The 9,277-nt window shown below is 40.4% G+C and overlaps 1 protein-coding gene across 17 annotated transcripts; it reads left to right on the forward strand.

Annotated features, from left to right (window-relative positions):
- The first annotated feature begins 212 nt into the window (after nt 1–212).
- Nucleotides 213–7,207, forward strand: LOC133890837 (uncharacterized). Of its 17 annotated transcripts, none has more exons than XM_062331427.1 (8): nt 237–344; nt 850–1,102; nt 3,432–3,516; nt 4,959–5,086; nt 5,267–5,517; nt 6,063–6,150; nt 6,670–6,733; nt 6,812–7,207. In XM_062331427.1, the coding sequence occupies exons 4-8, from the start codon at nt 5,082–5,084 to the stop codon at nt 6,863–6,865; spliced, it is 462 nt and encodes a 153-aa protein (XP_062187411.1). In that variant the 5' UTR covers nt 237–344; nt 850–1,102; nt 3,432–3,516; nt 4,959–5,081; the 3' UTR covers nt 6,866–7,207. The 17 variants fall into 17 exon arrangements, with proteins under 17 accessions (XP_062187419.1, XP_062187409.1, XP_062187423.1 ...); XM_062331424.1 differs by lacking the exon at nt 237–344 and adding an exon at nt 363–545; XM_062331436.1 differs by lacking the exon at nt 237–344 and adding an exon at nt 365–545 and having other exon boundaries at nt 5,308–5,517.
- The last annotated feature ends 2,070 nt before the right edge of the window (nt 7,208–9,277 follow it).

The following is a 9,277-nucleotide window of genomic DNA, read 5'->3' on the forward strand; positions in this document are numbered from 1 at the left end:
CAATTTTCTCTGCTTTCGGCTCCCGTCCTCCCAGTGTGCCCCCACTGAGACCTGCGCGCGCGTACGCCCGGTCCACGCACCCTGTTGCATCAACGGCTCTGCTACCGTCACACGGATCTCAAAGAGCAGCGAATGCTGGTCGGTGGAGTTGGTCCGTGGGGCCGGTCCACGGGGACGAGCCACGGCCTAACATACTCCACCTTCCTGCATATCTTGACCCCTTCTCTCCTCTCCAAGTTCGGTTCTTTCGCAATTCCTTTCTTTCTCTCTCTCTCTCTTTCCCGATAGAGGTGCGTCCGAGGGAAAAAGCGATTTTGGCTTCTTCTCGCGTTCCGGATTGCGAGGTGAGGTTCGATGTCACCCTCCTCTGTTTCCGTTTGCATTTTGGCCTGATTTTTCTGCGATTGTTGGGTTGGGTGCTTACTGATTTGTTGCGACAAATGGGTCTGATTCGTGGACGGATTCTTGGAATCTTGGTGCGATTCGGAGGAGAAGAGTGGTGCCCGTGGTTGCTCGTGCTCATCTTTGGTGTGGCGCAGCTTAGGGTAGTTCTAATCCTGGTACCTGTTTAATTTTGAGCCCCCTTTTTTGTTTTTTTTTCCCTTCTGGTTTTGCCTAATTGGTAGGTTTTGTAGTAAAGTTGGTCTTGGGGTGATTTATGAGTTGTTTGTGCCAATTTAACGCAAATTCTAGACAGTTTTGTTAGATTTGTGGCAAGAGGTGGGGTGGTCTTGTTAACCACGGTGAATTATTTTTGGCCTTGGTGGATGAGTTCTAGAGGAGGATGGATGGAACTGACAACTCTATCATGTAACTGCTGTTTTTTTTTTTGTATGTGTGGGATGGCAGCTGGAACTCAGTGGGAGAAAAGGAATGTGGAATTTAAGTAATGCATGATATGTTGTCGAAGTTGGAATGAATTTTGCTTGGAGTTTAGCGGCTATTTTCAGAAAATGCTGATTTTTGTCAGTGAAGACCTGTTACCAAATTAGGATTATGCAGCAGGGTCATACTAGAGCAATAGTCAGCACATATTGGATCTGCATTATGTGGTTCATATCTCCACTATGGCGAATGGGTTACTGCCTAAAACCTCATCCAAGTCAGTGGATCTTGTCCGGTTTTTCTCCCCTTAATGAAGACTAATAAAAGAAGTTTGGCATTTCTTTCATTAATTCTTTTTTCTTTTGAATGACCCTACATCGTTTGTTAATTCTTTAGCTTAACAAATTCACATGTTCAATTGTTTCACCTTTTGTATCACCTATTGCTTTTGTTTTGCAAAAAAGATCTGACAAACATTGATATCAAGTGAACAAAATCCATCTCGCAGTTGAAAAAGTCCAGAAAGAAAACAAAATCAAACAACACAAACCATTGCATACCATGAACAGGATACATAGTCCATCTTTTTGGACTCCATAGATATTTTTTCAGCTCTGCTAATTTTGAATCACTCAAAAAGAATGCTTACTTCTCAATCACATATAACTCTGCGTATCTTAAAAGTCCGACGCCCGCCTTCATTTTAGGGTGCATGCTACCAACAGTTCCAAATGTGATTCTTTTGTCTCACTCAGTCACCTGGCAAGATATCAGCCAGCAGTTGATATACATTCAAAATTTGATTTTGATTTATATTTTGCCTGCCTTGGTTATCTTACAACTATCCCCTCGTATTTCATAGGTACTGTTACCTCTGTACTTAGGCGTGTGCGGAGTCGAATGTAAATAGTGAATAGTGATTAAGAGCTAGGCAGCACAGATACGGATATGGTTATCGGTATCGGACTGATACAAATACGGGGATACACCATTTTTCTAGGAAACCTAATACGCGGATACGTTTTACTTTTTTTTTTTAAAAACAATAATAAGTTACTCAGTCACGCTAGTCCACTACTTGAAGAGTTGAAGTTGCATTAACATTCAGCACCACATTAGAAAATCAACACTTAGCAGTCGGTCAGAAATCAGAATTGAGAAGAGAGGGAAGGGGAAGAATGGAGGAAAAAAGGAGGAGACAGCAGATGAACAGGAACTCACCACGGGCAGCGGCAGGTGGTAGAGGCCTGAGGGTGTCGCCGGCGGCGGCCCGACGTTGCGGGCATGTTGGTGAGTGGCGACCGGCACCACGGGCATGCGGGGGGTGACTAGGAGATTCTGCTTGGAGGTTGTCATCAGCTCGCCGCCGGCAGGTGGTGGAGGCCTGGCAACCGGCGAGAGGGAGGCCGGAGGCGTGCGGGCGGGGGCAGCGGCTGGGTGCCTAGGAGATGCATCCGCGATAGGAGTGGAAGGGAGGGCGACGACTGAGGGTTGCGGACTTGCGTTTATGCGGCTACAAGTGGGAGATTGGGCTAGTCCATATCCTACAGGTATACTAGAAGTATCCCAGAGGTATCCATATTTTCTTGATTTTTTTTTTGCGGATACTTCGTGGATACGTACCCGATACGGGTACGCCCCATCTGGAGGTATCGGTGTTTCATAGATTAAGAGTTAAGAAAGTAAAGTAGATAGAAGTTTGGGTTCTAGATGATACGGTTTTTAAACCTTTTTAGTGAATCTAGGACCAATGAAACACGGATACTATAGAAAGGTGTTGTATCCGTATTGGATGTCGTATTCGTATTGGATGCCGTATCCGATATGGATACGGCCCGAATACGTATTTGTGGAGTATCTGTAAAAAAATAAATCATAAAATAGTGGATACATCCTAGATACTTCGCAGATGCTTTTTGGATACGACCCGACCCAAATCGGTGTTCCCAGCCCATTGTGAACCTAAATAGCCGCCCGTGCCCCGCATCTCCTCACGCCGCCCTCTTCCAGCATCTCTTCACCCCGCCTGTGCCCCGCGCTCCACAGCTGCCGCCCCGCGCCCCGCTGGCCGCTGCTCTCTCATGCCTGGACGCCCGACAGCGAGCCAGAGGCTGGCGATGCCCGCACGCCTGGATTGCGTCTGCGTGCCCGCACGCAAGACAGTGGACACTGCGCCCGGATCTGGTTCCTCTCCCTCCTTTCTTTCTTCTTTTTTCTCTAGCGTGCCCTGATTTCATGCTTGCGGTCATAGACTCACGATCAGTCAGTCTTCAGTTCATCACTCATCACGCCAAATTGCCAATCCATTTGATGATTTCTATTGCTTGTGTCTAGATTGTGATATTGCTGTTTTAAAAAAATAAAAAAACGTATCCGCGTATTGGGTTTTATGGAAAAATGCCTTATCCTCGTATCCATATCGGTCCAATATTGATACCCGTATCCATATCGGCCCAATGTTGATACCCGTATCCATATTGGTGCTGCATGGTCTAGGACAATTGGATAAAACACCTATAAAATGCCATGCTGATTGTATGCATGATTTCCTATGCATGATTTCCTCCTTTTGGTTGCTAAAACAATGGAACATTCCATTCTTGCAGCAGCCAAGCTTCAGGTCCTGCTGCACTGCAATTTTGTCGCTCTTATGAATAAAAAAGAGGTGTATTGGAAATAGCATGGAATAAGGTTTGATCCTATTTCACCAAGACCTAACAATCTCCCTTTCTCTCCTTCCTTTTTACAATGGATTGTGTCAACTATTGGTAAAGTCAATTATGCAAATACTTATTTAAAGTAGGGATACATGGTCATCAATTGTGTGTATCAAAGAGGACACAAGTTTTATATACGTTTAGGCTTCTCTTAGGATAATAGCCCTGAATATTGTTCTGCCTAAATTAATATCAGGAAAAGACTATTACAATAGGGGTGTGTCTAGATCAATCATAAGGATCTCAACGAGTCATCTCGTATTCTAAGTCCTAAAGCCCTTGTTGAATGAATTTAATCGTGGCCCGAATCTGTTGTGAATCTTAATGTGATGTTTTTGTTTCTATCCGACTAGACTTGCTTCGTATTGCTTGTTTGGCTTTTGGCTTGTCTTGGTCCCCCCCCCCCCCCCCCCGGGCATTCCCCCTCCTCTCCTCGTATAATTGGATCGAGGAGGCATATCGTACTCGGAGTCTCTGAGTGTAACCTTCCTGGATTGTATTATTTTGGAATATCTTGAGGACTACTTCCTAATTAGGGGATGGAAACACAATGAGCTGTCTAGAATATCGGCACATGCCTTATTTACCTCATCGTGGTTATGAAACCTATTGTATCGAATGAAGGAGACGTGTACGATGCGATGTGATCCTTCAAGCTATATTGTATTTCTAGTAAATCATTAATTATTAATTATTAAGTCCTCATTAAATCTGATCCTTTATTAAGCCCATTTAGCTAGGTGTAGGTGGGGCATTGGTCATAACCAAAGGTTAAGGAAGCCGTAGCTCAGTTGGTGGGAAGTGTGGTTGTACACCCCCCCAACACCTAGGTTCAAGTCCTCTTCAACTCAATTTTGGGCATTTCTTCTTATATGCAATGCCATCTAGTTCCTCCTAGGTTGGTCAAGTTCCTTTTTTAATAGCCAAAGTTGAAGGGGGAAAAAATTAAGGAGAGTACTCTAACAATCGAAGCGCCCCAGTTAATCATTTCAGCACTGTGTTATGGACATGGTCCACTATCCACACCTTACTCTTACTTTACTATTACGGATTTGGAAGTAGGCAATGCGACTTGGCATCTTCATCTAGTGAAATACTTTGATGCTGAAACAAGCATCCCAATAAGTGTATGATGTGGGTGTCTTGCGGATGTTGTCCATGTGAATGTTAAGTGGCTCTATTCTCAACTTAGAGATTAGTCCATCTGATAAATTGTTCAACTAACTTTAAAAAAAAAAAAAAATCAGTATCCTGCATTCAATGCTCTACATGCTTTTTCATATGGATATGTAAAGACTGGTATCTCACAACAGAATCAACGTCAGATTTATTTTGTCATCACTTTTTATTTCTTCAGTGTTAACTATTAATTCCTTATTTAAGCTAGAGTTGCATAACATTCTCTTTTTTCTTCAGAAACAAATGTGATGTGCGATGGATGTCTGAAGCATGGAAAGTTAAACTATCTCACTCGGCTAAACGGTTTCATTAGCACACTAAATAGCTGACCTGTTTGCATAACATCCTCTTTGAGCTTATATGGGGTAGGTGCTCTTCATATATACCAAAAAGGATTTAGTATGATCCTATCACATGATATTCTTATTTTTGCATTGCAAATATAATTATAGAACATCCTCTTTTTTTATCTATGAAGCACTTAAATTCCTTCTTTTGAGCAATTCCCACCTCAAGCATATCTGATGACAATTTATGCAGAACAGTGGTTGTATTGGTAATTTAAGCAAATCTCAGTCACTTCCAGATTCTGAGCTGGAAGGATCATTAAGAAAGAAGTCTCAGTATTCATCTATTGTAAAAGAAAGGCGATGGCAATCAGGTCTAGAAGCAATGGAGAACAATGTTAGCATATCTGTTTCTCTTGAGGGGAATATCTCGTCAATTCCCAATTCAATAGTCAACGATTCTAAAGTGTCAATGGAAAATGGGATAGATACATCATTCGTTAACCATGGTATGTTTATATTCTGAATTCTTGGTATCTTGAATTTCTCTGTTGAATAATTTTTATCTATGTTTTAACTTTTGATGTTTACTGCATGAGTAGATTAGAAAGGTGCCTTGATTAAGAGGCAAATGTGTCTGCAGTCTTTTCATCCATTAGATTGTAAAGCATCTTCAATATGCAGTCTGATGAAATCAAATGGTTAATTGTGCTTGTACCAGTGCCAAAATTGTACTGACATTGTTTTACCCCCTCTCGTTGAACTGAAAGAACTGTACATATAGTTTTTTTTCTTGGATGGTAATGTATATCACATGATGTAAAGGGGTTATTTGGTAGTGTTAAGTCAGTTTCACAGAACATTGTTTCTCTTTACTTTTCTTTTTGCAAGTGAAAAGCTGTGAACTTCTGCAATTAGTTATGCAGATGAGAACATAATTTTTTTAGCTAATAGCCTAGTCAATGATACTTTTTTGGTGGGGATTTGGATGAATCAAATTGGAATGGATACCAGAAAGTCATGTGCTGACCGATTATAAATTCTCTTTCTGCAGCTGCTGAAGCATGGGCTGAGATGAGAAAGCAATGGGTTGGGCATCAGTCAGAAGTTCCCAAAAAGGCACCTCGAGAGCCAGTAATAAGGTTTCTGATCCTCTTTCATTTGCTTGAATCATAATTTTCTTTAGAACTTGATATCCGGAGCAGGAATCTATAGATAACTGGTCTCATTGGCTTGGGCAGGTTTTTGATAAATTGGCTAGTTTGAAGATAGGTATTAAGGCTTTTTAGTTCCCAGTTACTTCTAATAATTCTGCGAAATTTCGTAATCACCCCTGCAAATAAATGCATTGATTTACTATAGTTTTTTGTCAGAATTAGAAAAGAGGTATTGTAGCTAATTTCCTAGCTAGTTTCAGGCTGAATAGGAATTAACATTCTATCTTCTTCCTATGATCAGCACCTGTACTTGTTCTGGTGGATACTTTATCAAGCTGTCAGGAGCATCTATCGAAATTAGCAATGCTAGTTTACACTGAATAATAAATATAGTTGTTATTTCATGCTAGCTAGATATCTTCTTGGTTCATGGTAGGCTGCAAGCTATACTTATAAGAAATCAGTTAGATTCCCTAACTTCACTGTGTCTGCTTCACCTCGCAGTTGGTGCACAACATATGATCCCTTGTCGACAAGCGAGTGTTTTCCACAGCCAATCCCACTATCTGTAAGTTCCCTGAGCTAAAGCGTATTTGTTCTGTGGATCATCTATGTTGTTGGCTTCTGACTTGCAGAATTCTTGTAGGAGATGGTTGATTTTTTGGTCGATATATGGCATGAAGAAGGGCTCTACGATTAGCTGAGTCTTTGGCTTTCATTTCTCCTTGCTGTTAGAAAATGTGGTCCCCTTCCTCCCCACAAAAGATGTAATCACCTGAAGAAGCAAAGGAACTACAGATTAGCAGCCGGATTAGTTTCAACATTAGGAATTGGAAACAGTTCAATTGTAAAACGCACTACAGTGGGTTGGTAACTTGGTATAGTTTCTGAAATTTTGTCATCAGCTTTCAGCTTTGTTTCTTATTGCTGAAGAACGCGATAACCTGTCATACCGAAATGAATGGTTGTTTACAAGTTGAAAGGGGAAAGGACGTTGTAATATGATCATTGATATGTCATTGACAAGTTGATGTTTTGTCAATGTTGGTCCTCTACTTCAATATTACTAACCAAAATCCCCTCTAAAAAATGGGGTTATGCTTGCAATGTGTACTTGTAAGGAGGCTTCATCGCAGCATTAGCTGAATTGGATATCTGAAAGTTAACTCTATTCTGTCCTCTAGCCTTAAAAACCAGTACTTCTATCTTGTTTACGTTCTTTTGTTAGTTTGCTTTTCTCTTTTGTCATCCAGTTAACGCCCTTCGGTTGTTAAGAAACATAAAAAAAAAAATTTGAAAACATACAGAAAATCAAGAAACAAAGAAAAGAAAATCCAAATCATTTTTGAACTGAAGTTACAAATTTTCACAAAAGATTGTTATTGTGAAAAATCTTGAGTTTCTAAGAAAAAATATGGGAGATAAAAAAAAATTCTGGATGGTGTAAAAGATTCATGACACTCCAGTAGGGTAATTTTCAACAATAAGCTTTAAAGTTACTTCTTGCAATTTTTCGTAATTTGATGGTATTTTCTTAATTTTAATCTTCTTTTTCAAATCTGGAAGGCAATAGTAAAAGAGACAAGCACACTACCAGAAGAGCAGCAAGAAAAAAGACACACAAAGTTTTTATTATTCTAAAAGGGAAAATAGATATATGTAGTTTTTCAACACTTACATATGCTTATGAACCTAAGGTAGAGCTTTACGTACCTACCCAAGTGTAGCATCTAGACTCCTAGGTAAGTGGTAAGTGTTTCAGTGATTAATGATAATTGTATTATTGTGACTAACAAGTTATTTTGAAGGGAATCAGAAATCTTAGTTCACAATAATAAGTAGATATTCTTGATCCCTAAGGCGCTTAAATGATTGATCAAATGATATGTGCATCAAAATTGAGGATCTTCTAGTTTTAAGTGTCAGAAAGGAGATGAAGTACATTTAGGGTAGTATAGGTTCTATTTTCTTAGTATTTTGACCGTACTATAAAGTGGGGCTAAGAGTGGTAGTTTGACCTAGTTGAGTCTAGACTTGATTTGATACACACTTGTGAAACTCTAGTACTAGGTAGCTCATAGAAGTCAATGATTGAGATGCGGAAAAGGTAGAGCTCAAGATAAGGTTGAATTGGACGAGCTCAAAGTATTTTCAGTGCATCATATGATTCGGTCCTGCCAAAAGTGATCTCACCGGAGCTTTTTTTGCACAAGTCAGAGAAACATTCTATATGTTTAGTATGATCCAGTGTTCAAGTCCTGTACCATCGGATGATTATTTTTTGCTGACACGTGTCCAAAAATTTTAGAAGTGCTACACCAGATGGTTTAGTATTAGTATGATTAAATCATCGGACTAATTTTAGCATAAGTGAACTTACTTAGGAAAATGAAGTTGAACTCACTAGATGATCCGGTGATGAAGTGTGGGATCACCAGACTAATTTTTCTAGAGGCAAATTGAAGATGGTATACTCACCGGATGGTCCGGTGAGTTGATTGGAGACTACACCAGAGTAATATTTCCAAAGAGGGGTGTTTCGGGTGTTTTGGATTGGAACTACTCACCGGAAGGTCCGGTGAGAATCATATATGTACACCGAAGCATTTTATCCAGAGAAGTTTTTGATGGCAAAAGCAGCTCAACCCATCGGATAGTCTGATGTTGGCTTGATGAGAGTCACCGAACTAATATTTCCGGAGAGGGCTGCAACGGGTAGTGTTGGCTGAGTTACACTCACAGGATAGTCCGTTGTTGAGTTTGTGATCACCGGATGGATACACCGGACTATTAATAGTATAACAGCTAATGATAGCTGGCACAGTAGAAAATTGAAGTTTGAACTCACCGGATTGTCGCGTGTGGGTAAAGAGATACTCACCGGATCATCCAATGTTAATAGAAAAAATAAGTGGTTAGGCAACGACTATAATTTGGATCTCTAGCCTATAAATACCCCTCCACTTGGTTTCATTTGGTTTGTTAGCAACCCAGAGAAGCTCATACACTGTGTGTGTTATCTAGAATCAAGAGAGAGCACTTGAGTTGATTTCCAAGTCCTTAATTGAAGATTAAGGACTTCATTAGTGCTTGGAGAGTAGCAAGTGTGCAT

Source organism: Phragmites australis, chromosome 14, assembly GCF_958298935.1.
Source record: "Phragmites australis chromosome 14, lpPhrAust1.1, whole genome shotgun sequence".
Lineage (NCBI taxonomy): Eukaryota > Viridiplantae > Streptophyta > Magnoliopsida > Poales > Poaceae > Phragmites > Phragmites australis.

What these genes read in the sequence shown, in the direction of transcription:
- LOC133890837 (XM_062331425.1), top strand. An exon ending in TACATCATTCGTTAACCATG is followed by an intron (nt 5,518 to 6,062) that starts GTATGTTTATAT and finishes CTCTTTCTGCAG; the next exon opens with CTGCTGAAGCATGGGCTGAG. An exon ending in CACAGCCAATCCCACTATCT is followed by an intron (nt 6,734 to 6,811) that starts GTAAGTTCCCTG and finishes GAATTCTTGTAG; the next exon opens with GAGATGGTTGATTTTTTGGT.